Raw genomic sequence first — 18839 nt, 5'->3', positions numbered from 1 at the left:
TATGGCAGGTCGGTTCACAGAAGCTGAGCGGGTGTCTGGACAGCCTGACCAGCCCGCCTGAGCCGGGCCGTGCCCGGGGCCGCGCCAACACCCATGTTTCGTGCCCCCTCTTAAATATGTTATATGTTATTCGCAGAGGCGCTGATTGGCTCAGCCCTGGCCTGGGGTGGGTCCAGCCTGAAGCTGGGGAAACTTCCAGTTGTTTCTCACAGGGGCTGGATCGGTGGTACTCCTTTCCCCACTCCCCCTCCTGGTTACTAAACCCTTGGAGCCAGGGGGTGGGGGTGAACCCTTAACAGTCGCTTACAGGAGCCACCACTGTAACCCCTCCCTTGCCACCAGAGCAGACTTGCAGCTAGGGAAACCCTTAGCAGTTACTTGGAGGGGCTGCCACTGCAGCCCCTCTCTTGCTGCCAGCAGAGCTGGAGTCCAGGGAAGCCCTTAGCAGGTGCTTACAGGAGCCAGTACTGTGGCCCCTCCCTGCTACCAGACAAACCCACCACACAAAACCACAACAACTTGTTATGTAAGAAAGTGGTAAATCTAAGAAGTAATTATGAAGCCGTTAGTGCTACTTCAGAATTTTGTGTGATAATTGTTGTATTTAGCTCTATTGCAATTGTTTGATATTTCGTACAGATTCCCAGAAACTTTTATGTGCTTTAATACCTTATTGGAAGCATATGAAGGAATAGTATTTGTCTTTGAACTGAACATAAGTTTTTACAGAAGATCAGGGGAAAAAAGCTTCTGCATACAGTGTTCATATTAGTAAAGTCTTGTCTTAAAAAACTGTTTAGTCTGTAGTATTCATATGGAATTCTAACTTCTTGTAATAGCATTACAAAAGTACAAATGTTGTTTTAAATCTCATATCCTGCAAATATCACTAAAATTTGTCATTCTCTGGCACCCAGGTAGTTATTTAATGTCAATATTGCAAAATTTTTCTCTGCAACCTGATCTATCTGTAAATAATAACAGCTTTTTAATTAAAATACACTAATATAATGTTTTTGTATGCTTTTATTGCTTTCAGCTTTGAAAATAGCTATGATATGCTAGAAATGGAATCTACTAAACTGAGAGCCCTAGATGTTACAGATGGTGCATCACAGGAAAGCCAGATTTCAGAGTTACTGGTTTCAAAGATTAGAAGCAAAGAAAGACAATCTGAAGAAACTAGAGAAACAAAGGTATTTTTATTTTTCATGTAATTCTTGCTTCTTAAAATCTTTCTACCATTAAAAGTGTTTTTGTAAATCTAAAGCATTTTTTGGTTGTTTTAGTGGTGTCTTTACCACTAGATGGAAAAAAGGCAACAAGCCTGAGAAGATCACCACAACTTAAATATTGGCTGGCTTTAATGAGTAGGCTGTTACACTGAGTTTATTCAGATAGTATAGTGTGCATGCTTGGCTTGTCTCATAGACAGTTTAAACAGATGAACACTTTAATAATTCAAAAATGAGGTAGGAAAATATCAACAGTAAAACCGTGGAGCAAGGTTTTGCTACTGTACAGTTATTAACACGATGTTGGAAACTGATTTGAGCAGGATGAACATTGTGTTGTTTGTGCTGCCTCAGAATGAAAACTTGTGTGAACTCTTGTCCACTGGTACTGGCTGCCATAACGTGATTCAGGAAAGATATGAGAAGCTGGACCAAGATTGAATGATCTTTCTTTGGATATGTTCTAACCAGGTCCAGTAGTTTAGAAACTTCCTGAGATTAGGTCTAGATTCTTTTGAAACCCTTGATGCACCTCTTACTCCTAAGTTTGTCTAGCTACTTTTTTGCATTTATATGTGCTTTTGTCATAAATTGCATACTCTGCCTGAGAGTTAATTTCTTTAATTATTCACTTAATTTAAAAAGTGTATTTTTTGGATTGTTTTAAGCCTGATGCCTGCTAGTTTAATGTGCACTGTACTTCCATTGTTAAGTTCCTGTTCGTCTTCTTGTTTATAATGCCCCTTTTTCCTCTCTCCAACAATGTTGTTTTAAAGCTGAGGAGTCCTAATCTTACATTCCTCCTCGTGTAGAGAAAGTTCCACTTGTCTGATCATTCTTATATCCTTGCGTAATTGTCATTTTTGGAACTTAATATCACACTGTTTAAAGACTAGTGCTGAGGGGGAATTAAATCCTTTCTCTTATGCTTTCTAAGATCAAGAGTGATCTTCTGACTAAAGTTTGTGGTAGAGATTAGGAAATTCTAAGTGTTAGCATTTCCCTAATGTAACGGGCAAATTATTTGTCCTTTGGCTTTTAATTTAGATCCTGTTACCAAAAATAATGTCTTTATCTTAATGGAAAATCAGCTACTTTGGATCTTCACCAATACTGAATGCCTGTGGTTGAAAATGTTATAATTTTTATAAAAATCAATGAACTGAACAGGGCAATGTATTCTATGCACTGACCGATTATAGGGATGTCAGTAGACTGGGTACCTAAGCTGTTTGGCTGAGTAATTATGGCTGTTTGACATGAGAAAAAGGCATAATAATATCTAAACCTGATAATTTCAGAAGACTTTTAATGTCAGTTCTAATTCTTTTGGCCTGCTGTGGTTAATTTACTTTAGAAGTATATGACCATAATGAGTCACCTAAAACTAAAAATACGCAGCCAGCCAGCGATCTGAAATATGGTTCTATTTGTATTATTAAAGAGGCAAATAAAGTAGACAAATGTTTTTCTGCAGTAGGCTTTTACCTTAATTTATTAAATATATTCCGTAAGATGTTTGCTGTAATTGTGGTTAGTTTGCTATGTTGTCTGATTGTTTTTTTATTTTCAGAGTGCTGGTCAGTGCTCTCTAGGAGAAAGAGAAGGCTCAATATCTATCTAAAAACCTACAGTGCTCTCTAGGAGAAAGAGAAGGCTCAGGGGGATGTCTTCAATATCTATCTAAAAACCTAAAGGGAGGGTACAAAGAGGACAGAGCCAGGCTCTTTCCAGTGGTCCCCAGTGACAGGACAAGAGGCAGTGGGCACAAAATGAAACAAAAGATGTTCCTTCTGAACATCAGAAAATACTTTCTCACTGTGAAGGTGACCAAGCACTGGCATAGGTTGCCCAGAGAGGTGGTGTAGTGTCCATCCTTGCAGATACTCAACAGCTGCCTGGATATGGCATTGGGCAACCAGCTCTAAGGTGGCCCTGCTTGAGCCAGGGCTTGGACCAGATGATCTCCAGAGGTCCCTTCCAACATCAGCCATTCTGTGAATCTTGTTCTTCTTTCTGGTTTTCTTTACATTACAGCAAAGGGTGGTTCTACATCAATTGTTTCTTTTCTACAACATTCTTTTTTTCCTTACTCAGAAAAAAGACATACATGATTTACATAGACCAGAAGAAAACCAGAGTGCATCAAAAAGTGATTCTCACTGTGAAGTCATGTAAGTAGAATTATTTTACCTTGCAGTGGTACTTGAGCTAAACCTGCGTTTAGTTAATTTGAATATAATTCTGATTGGCCATAGTAGGTTGGACTAATCAGTAGATCATAATAACATTTTCCCATATTCAGTGAAGTTTTTTGATAGGAATTTTGATTGCTGAGGAGCAGTGCTTTGACTAAGATTTAAAATGCTAGATGGGAACAATGAGAAGGACTTAACTAGGCTTCCAAAAAAGCTAGCCCCTCTACAGTCAGTAAGAACAAGAGATTTTTCTGAATTTCTGCCATTTTGTGGATGAACCTTGGTTGTGAAAATTGGGTGGGGTTTTTTTATAAAAGGGCCTTACTGGATTCCAGTAAGAACAAGAGATTTTTCTGAATTTCTGCCATTTTGTGGATGAACCTTGGTTGTGAAAATTGGGGTTTTTTTATAAAAGGGCCTCACTGGATTCTTTGAAACTTGCGGTTTTCCATCAGCGCTTATTAGCTGTATGCATCATGTGTATAGTGTATTCATGCCTTCCTGATTGGAAACCGTTGCTCTTTGGAACTCAGTACAAGAGTCCAAGTTGAGACACACCTCTCCAGAAGATACTCCAAGCTGTCTCTCTTACCTGCGCTCCTTTATGACGTTAATCTTTGTGAATATTTCTTACATTTATTGCTGTAATGGAGCAGTGGTGTTTAAAGAAGTCTGTGCCTAATGTTTCCATTTTTGTGTGATCATCGACTTCCTATTCCGTGATACAGTTCTTTAAAGGTGATTTAGGGATGGGCTAATAGTTAATGCTAAATTGTTTTTCATGCTTCTGTCTTTTGTTTATTGAAGGGCACCTCACTGTTATGGTAACACTGTCAAAGCTTTGTTTGTCCTGTCTTAGGAAGAACATAAGAAAAGGTAGTAGTTCCCGATCTGAAGATTACTGATAAGCTGTAGGGCTCTGTCAAACTGTGTGTGAATCCTGGGACACTCTATTGCAGTGGTTAACGACACAGAGATTGATGTATATACTCCATTCTTCAATAATGTATGGATGTTGGCAGTAGGACAAGGTGTTTGAAAAAAGTTCTGTGAGTGAGATAGCTTTGGAAGGGGATGGAGGGACAGGAGAGGCAGATGCAAAATTTTGTATATGAAGCAAATCTGCTTCACTTTGGAGCAGATTTCTGTTTATTGAAATCAGTCAGCCTGTTCACACTGACATAAATTGTGAATCTCTAGCGGAAGAGGTATTCCTATTAATTTAACAGCAAAAAGTGCTTCCTTCAGATATTTTTAAGTCGATTCCCCTGAAAGCCAGCAGAGTTGTTAAGGTTTATTTGACATTCTTTGCATTAAGTAGTAGCATATCTTCTAATATCAGAAAGATGTAATCTAATTTTTGTTCAGTTTATTGTCTTGCTGCATTACCCGTGCAGTCTGTGGTGCTCTTGAAGTACATGATATAAGTCTTTCTCTTTGGTGATAATATATACCACCTCTTTCTATATCTCAAGGAAAACTGAAAAGCCATCAGACAGAGGGCACTTGCAAAGACCTAAACCCAATTTAGTGAGGTCATCTGGAAGGAGAGAAGCAGCAACCCAAGAGAAAATGGAAGCTGAGACTTCATCTTCAAACCTTGTGAATGCAGATGAAAAGGTCAGAAGGAGGAATGTTGCTTGATATGCTGTGGTCTTGATGTTGTGTCTGCTGATACCGTGAACCAGCTACACTCTAACAAGTAGTATTCTAAGAACTGCTTCTGAGGTATCTCTACACTTGTCCAAGAGTAATACTCCTTGCCTCAATTGCAGTGCTCTGAGGAAGACAGTAGAAGAAACAGAAATGAAGCCACAGAAGTAGAAAACATGGATTTGGATACTAAATCTGAGTAAGTATTGATTTTCCAGTCTCCTGGAATTAACTGACTATAATTGTTAATTCTGTATAGTGCTGTTATAAAAAGACAACAGTAATTGTGAAGTTTTAATATAAATCTTAAATTTTACTTTGGCATTTTCGTGGATGAGATCAAGAGGTATTATGGTAGAAGGTATGTGCTTCTTTTCTGAGAAGGTGAGGAAAACATTACTTTATGAAGTACCAACTATGTTTGGAATTAGGGAGGGGGAAGAGGGAAAGGTGAGAACCACGACTTTGCCTTCCTCCGACCTTCAGTTGCCAGCTAATGGCTCTGCTTCTGACACTTGCAGAAGCAGCTATGGTATGCAGTCTAGCTAGGTTCCTCCCCTGTGTGATAACTTCATACCTTTTTAATAGGTAGATAAATTCAGTTTTAGTTTAGTCTGTAAGACTCACTCTAAGTTTGGTTCTAATATGAAGAAACTTGCGTAAATTTGTGCAAATCATTCCAAAGACAACCCAGTTCCAGTAGAGAAACCTGTGCAAGTCATTGAGTATTACATAGGCTTGAATATTATGGAGTAAATGTCACTGTTGTGGATCCTTTGTGCAGAGAACCTGAAAAAAATGTAATTACAAACTCAATAGTTAGAGGATGTCGACAGAGATTTAAGCCTAATGTTTCAAGAGCGTCTGGAAGGAAGGAAGAGCCTGAAAAAGATGCAGGAAATGACAAAATGTCCCATCCACAGCCTAAGGGGGAATCTGAAAAGGTATTTAATAGAGTAAAATAATTGGAGATAATGTGTTAGCTAAAAAGCTGCTGGATGCAACAACGTTATCTTCTTTTTTTTCTTTTCTTTCTTTTCACCTCATTATGACCAGGAATCAACCACTTACTTAACCTGCAGTGACAGTGTGATATTGCTTACAGGCCTCAGCTAAGCTGGGAGCTTGTCACAGAAATGGTAGATGCCAGTAATCTTTCATGTCCTGCAGTGAATTCCGCTTTAATTCTTTGATGTAGATTTTACTGCACCTTTCTGACTATGTGAAATGTGCCCTGTAATTGTCTGTGTGTTGTCATAAGCAATCCATTTTATATCCTGTTACGGACAGTTACCTGGTGTGTTAGGTAATGCTACACATTATAATGTAAGAGAGTTAATGTTTTAATGTTCTATTTCTATTCAGAGTACTGACCAAAGTAATAGGTCTGATGCTACCAGTGAAGAAGCTGCAGAAAAAGATGAAAAAATCCTGGAGAGAGTGTCTCAGTAAGTATGTGAAAAGTGAGAAGACATATTGCTCTTCAGCAATATGACATCCTTCTCACTTCTGGTAGTATCACATAATGTGGTAATTGTAGAAGTTTCTGAAGAAACAATGAGATAGAATTTGAGGGAAGAATAGGAATCTTTTTTAATGCATGAAACAAATACGTTAAACATTTTTAAAACAGTACTTTTAAATGGAATGTCAGTCATGATAAATGCCAAAAAACTTGAAAAGTTAGTCTCTTGAAGACTAAAACAAGCCTTCTCCACTAGCTTTAATACTGAAATGCACCAGTTTTGGTGGTCAAGTATTTGAACAATAGGAAATAAGTGTTTGTTCTTAAAGTGTAGTTAAGTGTTAGGTGTCTGGTATTAGGAGAAAAAGTTCCAACATGTGGGAACGTTAATGACCATGTATTAATTAGCTAATGTTAATTAGGAAGCATGTCATATATTTCTCTTCAGTGGAGAAATGACAGCTGTAGTGTAAAAGGAGGAATATGTTTTACAGGAGAGATTGTTAAAAAAAAAAATAAAAAAGGAAAAAACAAAACAACCAAAAAGGCCATTCCCCCAAAAAAAAATCCCAAACAACAAAGCAACAACAGCAACAAAAAAACCTCCAAACTTTTGTTTTTAAAGGGGGATAGCTGAAGAGGATGAAGGGAGGTAAACTGGGTTTGATAGTTGGCATAAAAATACTTTAGCGGTTATTTCTTTCATTAACATGCTGTGTAATTTGATGCTCAGGGAGGCATCTGAGAGTTGTAGTAATGTGCATCTGATATTTTTACATTAGTAAGATTGTGAAGTTATTTATGTATTTTCTGAATGTTTGTGATTTTTTTAACTCTTTATTAAATTAGGTCCATCTGCTTCTCGACTAGATAGGAATACAAGAGCCATTATGGGTCAGAAAAAGGTCTGTCTAGTGTGGTGTCCTGTCTCCAGTGGGAAAAGAAAAAGAACAGGGCAAACATAAGTTTAAACTTGTCAGGTACTTTTTCAGTCTCTAGCAGATAACACTTATAACTGTATTGTTTCATGAAGGTGCTAAAGCATAGTTCCATTTTAGATAAGTGTCTGTAAATAACTGTTTAAAAAAAAAAAAAAGAAAAGATATCACTTCTCCAAGTTTCCTCCCACTTTCAGATGTGATATGTACTTACAGATCTTACATGTTTTTTCCAGAGCTGATGAAACAGCTGGTTTACAAGTAGACAGCATACTGAGTGTGCTGAAACCAACACCTCTAAAGAGAGGCAGAGTGCAAAGACCAAAACCAAACCTAGGAAGAACTGTTGCAAGGCAAAAAGACCTGACAGATAAAAAAGATCCTGAAGAGAAGAAAACTGAAGGTGGAGAAGTAGAAGAAGGTGTGATACACCACAGGGATGAAAACAACGACCCATGTCTGAAAAATGTAAGTTTCTTGAGCAGTTACTTAGGCACACTTCTACTGGGTCCTAAAGATCTAGGATCATACCACAGAATTTGTAAGCATAGCCTTTGCTTGCTTTGTTTATTCTTCAGAATAAACTGAATTGTCATAAAATTGCCTCACGCTTGCACTTGGGTTCTGTTTGCCATGGGTAGATGGATTATATCTCACTTTGTTGTGTGATTTGTGATACCAGATCTGAAAACAGAAGTGCAGAGAAAAAAGGTCTCTTGGAAAAGAGACTAGTTCAGATAGAAAGTATATAGAAGAATAACAAATTATTACTCTTAAAGTATCTACTGATACTAGTTGGAGGCACAGGAAGCAAGAGGGAGATTTTTTTAATGTTTCTGTAAGAGATACTAAAATAAACTTTTGCTTTTCCCCATGCTCTTCTGAAAGAGAGGTCAAGCAAATATTTCATCTTAATAGAGTGAAACCTTTATTCCTTTTAGGATGTGATGGTTCATGAAGACACTCAGCCATCCAGTGTGATAGTAGAAGGGAATGTTTCTACAGATTCTGAGACAAACTCAGTACATAGAAGGCAATGTTCCCAAGAAAAGTCCTCAGAAGCAGAAAGATATGAAAGCGAAAAAGGATTGTCAGATATCTTGAAACAGGTTTCGGATTTCAATACAGGGTAAGGTTATTTATTAAGTGAAGAGAAGGGATAGTTCAAAACCATCAATATCTCTAGATATTCTTCCCTTTTTTGTTCAACTCCAGCATTAAAACTAAGTTTTATATCTATAATGAGATGTTTAATTAAGACAGTACTAGACTTAAACAAACAAAACCTGAAGAGCTTGAAAGCCCTAAATATAGATGCTGCTGGATGCTGGTCTTTGGATTGTGAGCCCAGTTTTCAGATAAATAGTTTTCTGATGCTCAGTTCATGTGGTTATCTTCTCTGTGTTGGTCCTAACAGTGCATCCCTCTGTGCTTATGTCAATCCTTGAGTATAGGTTTTGGTTTCTTACTAAAGTGTCCTCTGGAAAAAACAGAAAAACCAACGGTGCTGTAAAGCTACTGGGTAGTTTTAAACATGATTAGACAAAGAAAAGCGTTTGTAAAATGTTTATATTCCTTTCAAAGTGTGACTGGAAGTTGCATAAATTGCATCTTTAACTTATCTTTATTTAGCTATTTGTAAGATACACAGGCTTTTGGTGGTATTTAATGTGCTTTTACTGAATCTTTTTTCACAACGTCACTAAGAAAGCTAAGGAATTTTATACTTGGCTACTGTATTGAAGAGAGCTAAATACAGTGATGTCATACATGACTTGAAGAACCACTGTTGTCCCATGCCTTTGATTGTTCTTTGTTGTTTTTGTAGGGAGTCTGGTCCTCGGAAGGAAAAGGAGAAAACTGCTGTATCATCAGCTCGGCTACTGAGGGGTCGATTCCAGAGACCAAAGCCAAATTTAAGAAACACGACTAGTAGAAAGGAAGTGCTGGATATAAACAATAAAGGTGTATCACAGAAAGGGACCAACAAGGAAGGAGGTTTGACACAGCATGACAGTGAATGTAGCATCCTTCCTGATACAGCTGTAAGGCTTTCTTTTTTTTTTTCTTTAGTTATATTTGAGCTTTTGGGTTTGTGACATGAAATACTGATTATTTAAAAAATACAAAGTTAATCTTTTTTGAAACAATTTTTTCAAAAGCTAAAATTTGCTGCAAGAAGACTCCTGTACTTTCCACTTGGTTGTATGTGAGGAGAAAAAGATTACATCCATTCTGTACATCATATTGTGTATTCGTATGTCTTTCTGACCTGAGGTCACCTTGTAGAGTTGACAGTGAAGAAAGAAAAATATTAATAGAAGATGCAAAGAAGAAATCTAGATTTCAAGCTATTTTATTTAAAAGAAACAAATGTGTGTTTGTCCTGGAAAGACTAGGTAATTATTAATGAGCAGTTATAGAGGGGTTTTTGCAGGAAACACTTCAGAGCGTGATTAGTACAAGACTTCGTGGACATCGTCATGTCTCCTTTTGGCTTAGTATCATGACTTTTTCTGGTTCTTGTGTTTACATTTTTCAGAAAGCAGGAAAATATGAGGTCCTGGAACCATTGGAATCCTTAGGAAAGGAGAAGTCGTTTGGCTCTGAGGTTTCTGAGAGGCCAAGTTGTAAGTCACCAAAGACATTTTCAAGATCAGAGGATGGTGAACTCAAGTTTTATCTACCTGAAATTAACCAAGATGACACCTCAACTACTGATGCAGTGTAAGGGCTTAGAAACAAAAGTAGCTTGACTGTAACAATGAAAGTATTTTAAAAGGAAATCTTTGTGTCAAGGGATTGCTAACTGTCAAAGAAAATCTAATAAAAATGCTGAACAAAATCTCAGTTCTCATACTTTTGACACTAGTGATACTGAAATTCCACTTACTTCTATGCTAAGCATTAAATTATTGATCATTCATTTTACAACTGTTTCGTCATCTGAAACACTAGATTCATTTCACGTACACAGAGGAATACTAGTTTGCTTATCAGAGAAATCATGTGAAAATTGCTTTGACTTTATAATAATAAGCAGACAGTAACTTAGTGCCTGCAGCGAGTTAGTTAATTCTGTTGTGGAAGTAGTTAGGAGACTAGTGCTTTGAAAATTTTTCTGAGACAAAATTTTGTGTTCCTAACTTAAATGCATCAGAACTTTATGTTTGCATGGTTTGTTTTTAAAACTCAGCTGTTTTTTGTATGTAAATATAGTGAATCTGTGTTTGCCAATGACATGCTTTTGTATTAAGTTTCGGATTTATTTTTTTTCTGTCTGACTTAGCATTGATAGCAAAAATACTGCTGATGAAGAAAGTAAACAAACACCTCTTCAACCTGTCCAGTTAGTGCAGAGCAGATTCCAGAGGTACAAGCCAAACTTGGGAAGAGCTGTTGGAAAGAAGGAATTACAAATATCAGAAAAGGAGAGGGAGAAGAAGCCTGAAGCAGAGCAGTTGGTATTGCAAAAAGATGAGTCTGCCAATACTGTCATCGTAAGTTTAATAAGAATAAGTGCTTTGCCTTCCAAAGTATGGTTCCAAGTTGTGAGTTCTATTTTCTGAAGTTAAACTAGAGCATTTAAGTTGCATTCCCTGAAGCTGAGACACCATACTAGATGAAAAAATTCCCAAACCCTGGTATGTTGAGGTATTGCAGGTATGAAATCAGTGAAGTCTGCAACTTGTACTATTAATGTCTTTTGGAAAATGAGGATCTGATTTTTATTGTATTGTATTATAGAAAAAAAGATTGAGCACATTTAAGGTGAACTCTAGAATAAAAATGTGTTTTATGTTGCAATTCATAAAAATTAGCCTATTTGCTCATTTTATCTTTCATGTTTGGATTGAATCAAGTCTGAGGAGTATAAAGGGAAGGCAGAGGATAGCCATTTTTTCTGTGTTTGTGTTTTTAGGGTTTGTTTTTTTTTGTTTGTTTGTTTTTAAAGAGTCTCATTAATTTGATAAGCTTTGAGTGGCTTCACCACTACAGTGCCTGACACTCCTCTACTTTACACAGGTAAAGTGAGTCAATCATCTACACTGTGTATCCCCACAGACAGTTTGCTAGGCACTGTAAAAGGTATTGAAATACTCGAAAGCCATTATAGTATGATGAACTCTGTAATTATTTTGTGGGTTGCTCATGAATCATTTCATGGATGTAGGTATGTCTGCGTAGACTTGCCTTAGACATCAAACGCAGTTAAACTTTGTAAGAGTGACTTTTTTTTTTTTTTTTGGAGTGGTTATAGCTGGTTTTGTTCTTGAACCTGTGTAGAACTAGCTTGGAGTACTTGTGTACTGCATTCCCAGAATGTGTACCGTATCTGTAGTCTCCCTCTGTGCTGCGGTGTCAGCTCAGCCCTAGCTGAGATTGTTGTTTGCAGTTCAGCTTTGGCTACTCTATAGCTGTGGCCTGAGAACCATGCACGTACATCTGCTCTGTGTCATGCAATTCTGTAGAACCACAGCAGGTCTGATTTTCCTCTGTACTGACAAAGCTGCTGCAGACCTGGAGTGCTGAGTGATGTGTTTGAGTGTCTTCTTTGTAGAACCAATGTGATAAATACAGAAATAAAACTAATAACCCTTCTGAATCTGAGGTTACATTATGCTGGTTTGGGTGTGTCTGTGCTGTGCAGTTTTCAAAGGTTTTTCCATTTGCCATAGTATTTTGTTTCCATAGTACTCCATGTAACAGAAAGTTGATTGAATGCTAAATAGAAAAGCGTTTACCCATAATGCTTGGGTGCATATAGTGTTTAAGAGCCTAGCTTTAGGTAGCCCAGTACTAAGAAGACTTCTTTTCCTGCTTGCCTGTGTATTGAATTATGTGCTCAGGCAGATTACTCTCAATAAGTATGACATGATCCTTTTCTTGATTCAGATTGGGAAAATAGCACAGAGATCTGTAGTTTATATTTTTTTTTATAAAATACAGTTCTGTTTTAAAAACTTGCTTGATTCTCTTTTTCTTTATGCTTTTTTTAATTGCAAATTAAAGGGTGAAAATGAAGCTGTATTATGTCAAGCAGATGTATTGAGCAAACAAGAACAGGAACATCAAGAGGAGCCTCAGGTGCCCTGTATTTCTGAAAACAGGTTGTGTGAACAAACCAGGTGAGTTTAGAATTTAGGAAAATTGGATTCAAAAGGCTTTCATTTGGTGCATAATGAAGCACCTTTGCCTGTGTCAATTCTTTTGTTGCTTGTTACCTGTCTTTCTCCAATGGGAAATTTTCAGTGCCTACATGCATCCTCTTCCCGTGTTTTCAGAGCACATTTTCAGTTGAGCTGAACTACTTGTTGTTATCTGGTATATACTTGATCTGTGTGAGCTCATAGCTCTTTTTGACGAAGCTTTTCTTTTATTGGGTTTGTATTTGCATATACAGCATCATACATGTAACGGATGAAAATTTCAGAGGTGTGTCTTTCATTGATCCCAGTGTGCTCTTCTATTTTATTGTTCCTGTTAAACTAAGACCTTAAGCAAGTGTTAGACTGCAGATACTTGGATGGTGGTATAGTTATCAACACAACTTTTTTTCTTGATATTAAAAATGCTTTGACAAAGAAATCTTGTTATACCTTACCGTGTGTTAACCATAAATGCCCAAAATGAGAAATATATATCTGAAAAGATAATTTTATTGATTTTAAACACAACAGTGTATCAGTGTCTAACCCTCTGTTTTAAGTGTTGATTCAAAACTTAATGAATGCAAAATGACTTGTTTCCCTTTCCAACTGAATTCGATAGAAATAATTTTGGATGGGTTTTTTTGTTTGTTTTTATTTGCTTTAAATTCACTAGTGCTGAAAAAGCCACTTCCCAAGAAGGCAAGCTGGGTGCTCTGAGACCAGGACAATTCATAAGGAATGAATCTCCAAGAACTAGACCAAACCTAGAAAGAGTATATAGCGAAAAAGAATCTCCAGTGGCACAAAATCTTGCTGCTCCAGTTGAGCAAGAAGCAAATGAAGGAGAGAATCTACCTGTGGCAGAGGAATCTGAGGAACCTCTTTCCTCAAAAGTGAGAATTTGTTCCAGTATTTCCGACTACTTTCTGATGCTTGGTTTCACATCAGCTGATATCTAAATATGCTGTTTTAAATGTTTAAATTAATTAATTAAATTAATTTTAGACTAGTAAAAACTACATTCTTGTTTAATACTTGCACCCTAATATGAGGTGGTCTAAAATTCTGTTAATGACACATTGATAAGATCTAGACTTCTGTTCACTTAAACTTTCAAATTTCAGTCATGTTCATGAGTTACCTGCATGCTATATTTCTGTTGCTGGTTTTCTTCTGAGCTCCTTGGTGGTTGCTCATGAAATACTATGTTGTTTATAGTATCTGTTTTTATTAGATAAATGCCTTCTCTAAAGGAACAAGGAACAGTGATGGGTGCCATAAACTAACTTGAAAGTATGTAAGCAAAGTTTTGTCTCAGGTTAACATCTTGATCATAACTTGCAATGCTTTATTTTACACGTGATGTATTTTATGCTAATATTGTTGGGTTGTTTGGTTTTTTTTTTCTCAAATCTAAGGGTGAAATGGAAGTATTGTTTTTTGTGGGGAATTTGGCCCAGAATGACAACCTAGACATAAATCCAAAAAGTATGGAGTCAGAAACACTCTCTTCCTCAAAAAAGTCACATAGCTGCCACAGCAAGGGAGAACAAGAACATCTATCTACAGATGCTGTAGGAAGCATTCAGGATACCATAGAAAGGTAACATTCCCTGTTGACTAAGTAAGAGAGTTTAAAAACTTAGTGTATTTGTCCAGTTGTTTTCATATAGCACTTGCCACTAGGTGGCATCATTAGGTAATATAAAAGTTTTTAACAACATTTTTTTCTCAAGGCTGTTTTCTTCTTTGGAAGGTATTTTGAAGGTGAGAGTAGAATAGAAGCAAGTAATCAGAGTTTAGCTGCCTGAATTTCTCAGTAATAGATTCTTAGGACATTGCACTATGAATGTGGACCATTGTAAGGAAGAATGAGCCGTGCCATTTGCACTCACTTGTAACTGAGAAATGGTAGGTAGAGTAACAAAAAATGAGCTTGCTATCTTAGATATATTCTGTTCACTTTTTATTTCCAGCAGGAGAAATTCATTAAATTATGTGCAGTGTCGTGGTTCTTTGGTGAAGGGGATGTTTTTTATCAATGTGCAATATGAGGCACATAGTGCCATTTACATTGTCCTGTTTCATCTGAGAATGAGTTCACTTTTTTCACAGTAGCTAGTAAGAGGCTGTGTTTTGGATTTGTGCTGGGAAGAAGGCTGATAATGTACTGATGTTTATAGTTGTTACCAGGACAGTCAAGGACTTTTCAGCTTCTCTGCTGTGCCGGAGGAGCTGGGAGGGAGCATGGCCCCAATTACTAGCCTCAGATTCCTTAGGTTCCAATTACTTCCTCAATCCTTAGGTTTAGGATTGAGACCCAAAGTGGCCAGTAGTCTATTCCATATAATGCACGTCATGCGCGGCATATAGATGAGGGTCTTCTCTGGAAGTACTCTCTTGCTCTGGGTTGTGTACCTCCGGGTTGCCCTTCTCTCAGGGCTGTCTCCATCTCTTGGACACTCGGGCTGTTATCTCGATTCCAGGATGGCAGTTTTGGGACTCTCCTTGCTCTGGGATCATTAACCAGGAGTGGGCTGAGCCTTGGTCACTGGGTGGCGAGCAGCATCACTGTGTATCCCTTATTTATATATTTAGATATATTACTATTGTTATCGTCATTATTTCCAATATTATTGTAGTTTAGTTATTAAATTTTTGCTATCTTAACCCTCGAGTCTCTTTTCCCTTTACCCCTATAATTCTCTCCCCCATCCCTGGGAGAGGGGAGGGGGAAGATGAATGAACAGCTGTGTTGTGGAAACTACGACATACCTGTAACAGTTCTGGATTATGTTATAAGCTACATTTTGCTCAGTCTTAATGCTCAGTCTTACTGGATACAAGGATGGACGCTCCACCACCTCTCTGGGCAGCCTGTGCCAGTGCTTGGTCACCTTCACAGTGAGAAAGTATTTTCTGATGTTCAGAAGGAACCTCTTGTGTTTTGTTTTGTGCCCATTGCCTCTTGTCCTGTCACTGGGCACCACTGGAAAGAGCCTGGCTCCATCTATATTTACACTTTCCTTTCAGGTATACATTGATGAGATTTCCCCACATACTCCCACCAAACCCTCTGTTTTTGCAGGCTGAACTGTCCTCCCTTGCTCTTTTCAGCCTTTTGTCATAGGAGAGATGCTTCAGCCCCTTCACCTTTGATAGGCCTTTGCTGGGCTTTCTCCAGTATGTCCATGTGTCTCTTGTGACCAGTTGAGGGCTTTCTCCACTGCAGTACTCCAGGTGTGGCATCACCCATGCTGAACAAGGGAGAAGAATCACCTCCCTCAACCTGCTGGCAATGCTTCTTCTAATGCAGCCCAGGACACTGCTAGTTTTCTTTGCTGCAAGGGCACGTTGCTGGCTCATGTTCATCTTTGTGTCCATCGGGACAACCAGGTCCTTTTCTGCAAAGCTGCTTTCCATCTGTGTGGCCCCCAGCATGACTGGTGCTTGGGGTTGTTACTCCCCAGGTGCGGGACTTTGTACTTTCCCATTGTTGAACTTCATGAGGTAACTGTCAGCCCATTTCTCCAGCTTCTCCAGGTCCCTCTAGTTGGCAGCACGACCCTTTGGTGTATCAGCCCCTCCTCTCAGTTTTGTGTCATCTGCAGACTTGCTGAGGGTGAAGAGCCCCATTATCCAGATCATTAATGAAGATGTTGAACCGAAGTGGACACAGAATTGACCCATAGGGTACACTTGTAGTTACAGGCTTCCAACTAGACTTTGCGCCACTGCCCACCAGCCTTTGAGCCTGGCCATTCAGTCAGTTTTCAGTGCGCCTCCTTGTCTGCTCATCCAGCCCATACTTCATCAGCTTCTCTATGAGGATGTTAAGGTGTTAGAAGCCTTACTGTAGCCAAGGTAGACACTATCTGCTGCTCTCCCTTCATCTGTAGAATCATCCATTTCATCGTAAAAGGTTACCAAGTTGGTTAAGCATGACTTCCCCATTGTGAATCCATGCTAACTACTCCAAGTCATCTTGTTTTTCACGTGTCTGGAAATACTAGATATTTGATAGTAAGCCAAGTTTGTAGAGTGTATTTTGTAGTTCCTGAGAAGTAAAAGTTGAAAAATATTTTTGTAGGTCCAATGATGAATTAAGTTCTAGAGAAGAAAATGAACAGGGTGATACAGAACTTTTGCATCAAGCGAGGGAACCCCACTGGAACCCAAGGCAGAACCTAATGAGAATTACTAGAAAAAGAAGTTATCCTGAAGAAGGTGAAAACAGAGAAGAGGACAACACTGAGACTAGAAATGCAGAAGACTGTTTGGTGTTAGAGAAAACAGGTGTATTAATGGTAAGTGCTGATCATGTGCTTTGAGCCAGTTTATACCTCAATTCTTGTGTTTAAGTTCCTAGAACTGTAAATGGCACAGAAATCCAGTACATGGCTGGAAAAGGTTAATGTGATTCTTTCATTTTTTTAATTCACTATTAGAAATTATGAACTTAGACTCTGAAAACTGTGGAAATGTTTAATGTACACTGTCATCTTAAGTTTTACAGTTTATATGGTCAGAAGTCTGCATTATCATAAATACATGCTAATACTGTCTACCAATTAACTTAATGTCTGTTATTCATTGAACAATGGAAATTAAGGCAGCTGTCTAACACCTGATACTACCTAAGATCCATATAAGTATACGGATAAGTTGAAATGCATGTGAACAGAGTTCAGACTACCTCCTGCTTAAATTCGCTCAACAGGCCTAACCTAGCCCAGACTAGTTTCTCCTCTGCCTGAAGTTGCGATACATCAAGCGAGTTTATCTGATGTTCCTTATTTTGTAGATGGATCACTAAAATATTTCAGTTAATATACTATTTTAGCCAAGTATCCATAGTTGACAGAAATGTGCCTACTGGTTTGTTTTATGCTCTAGGATGTGTTTCTGTGTGTGTGTTTTGAATAATACTTAAATGCTGCTCTGTGAACTATTGTAGTTTTTTCTTCCTAGTTTGTTCCCAGGGCAGAAAAAAATAATTTTCCCTTCCAACAAGTTGTTCTTAAATAGGTAGCTTTAGAAAGTTACTCATCTTCCCAGGTCCTGAAGAGTTGCTGCTCTTGATAATTTGAGTGTGGCCTTGGTCTATTAACTAGTAGTGGCACTGGGAACTCGGGCATCACAGATAATGCCATCAATGACACTTCTGCTACAGAGCTTGAAATTAAAGAAAATGGGCAAAATAATGTCCTAAGCTATCAGAGATGACAGCTGGGCATGTTTTCAAGAACCTCAGACTTAGTTCTTTAAATCTTTTTGTCACAAAAACCAGTTAAAAATGTTTGGTGCTTAATATGGTAGTGATTGTATCCTCTGTTCAGCAAAACTTTAGTAACATAGTGGAAGCTGCATCCTTCTCAGAGGCTACAAGAAAACACAATTTGACAGACTCTGTTGAAGAAACATCTTGTAAAAGAATGAGACAGGGTAGTAGACTCCAGTTGCCAGAGATACCATTGGAGAGTGAGAGTCAAGTAGAACAAGAAGATGATTCTCATCTTTCTACCTCTCAGGAAAAAAATTCAGGCAATCTCACAAGGTAAGCCATTGAATTTCAGTTTGTAAGCTGAACTGATTGGTTTCGGTTTTAAAAATTTCGTTATTAGCCATAGTTCTGCATGTGAGTGCATGCAACATGTCAGTCCTGTGTGTTCCATCTGAACTCTACCAGATGCCTGCAGATATCTCTTTTACCCTGCCTGCACTCTCATAAAATGAACACATCCCACCAGCCCATCCCAGGATCCACCTTTGGTTTCAACAGGAATTTCTGATTTTAAACGGGAGGACTTTGAAGTAGCCATATTGAGAGCACAGGGATTGTGGAATTAACCTAAACAGAAACTCCATCCTGGAAGTGTCCTCTGCTGCTGTTTGTTTCCCCTCCCCACCAGTTTACCAAGGTGGATGTTTTTTAGGGAAAGTTTGGAATTACTTTTGGTACCCAAAGTGGTCATACCGATCATTTTGAGGAGGGAAACAGTAAGCAGCTTATTATTGAAGAGATTGCTGTCTGAGAAACTGAAGCAGATAATTAATTATCATCTAACAGTTTTAGTTTCTAGACATTAGATCAACTGCAGTATCATAGTTTGGCGCTCCTAGTATAGCTTTAGCAAAAGAAAGCTGGAAATGTTCCCATGACATAAAAAGCATGTGACTTCCATGTGCTTCAAAAT

At 38.1% G+C, this 18839-nt stretch overlaps 1 protein-coding gene across 1 annotated transcript in view; it reads left to right on the top strand.

Annotated features, from left to right (window-relative positions):
• Nucleotides 1–1039: 1039 nt before the first annotated feature.
• Nucleotides 1040–18839, top strand: part of LOC104463182 (transcription factor TFIIIB component B'' homolog) — a gene marked incomplete at its 5' end in the record, with an annotated part of 36579 nt that continues 18779 nt past the window's right edge. Inside the window, 15 exon segments of the mRNA XM_010075405.1 lie at nt 1040–1196; nt 3333–3409; nt 4909–5053; nt 5209–5285; nt 5871–6030; nt 6452–6534; nt 7726–7961; nt 8520–8558; nt 8561–8618; nt 9318–9534; nt 10032–10216; nt 10779–10989; nt 12503–12618; nt 16733–16949; nt 17982–18199. Of these exon segments, the coding sequence (XP_010073707.1) occupies nt 1040–1196; nt 3333–3409; nt 4909–5053; nt 5209–5285; nt 5871–6030; nt 6452–6534; nt 7726–7961; nt 8520–8558; nt 8561–8618; nt 9318–9534; nt 10032–10216; nt 10779–10989; nt 12503–12618; nt 16733–16949; nt 17982–18199 (2196 nt within the window).

The sequence above is a fragment of the Pterocles gutturalis genome, unplaced genomic scaffold (assembly GCF_000699245.1).
Source record: "Pterocles gutturalis isolate BGI_N339 unplaced genomic scaffold, ASM69924v1 scaffold23072, whole genome shotgun sequence".
NCBI classification, from domain to species: Eukaryota; Metazoa; Chordata; class Aves; order Pterocliformes; family Pteroclidae; genus Pterocles; species Pterocles gutturalis.
The sequence above is the reverse complement of the archived record's forward strand: the minus strand, read 5'-3'. Positions and strand labels throughout refer to the sequence as shown.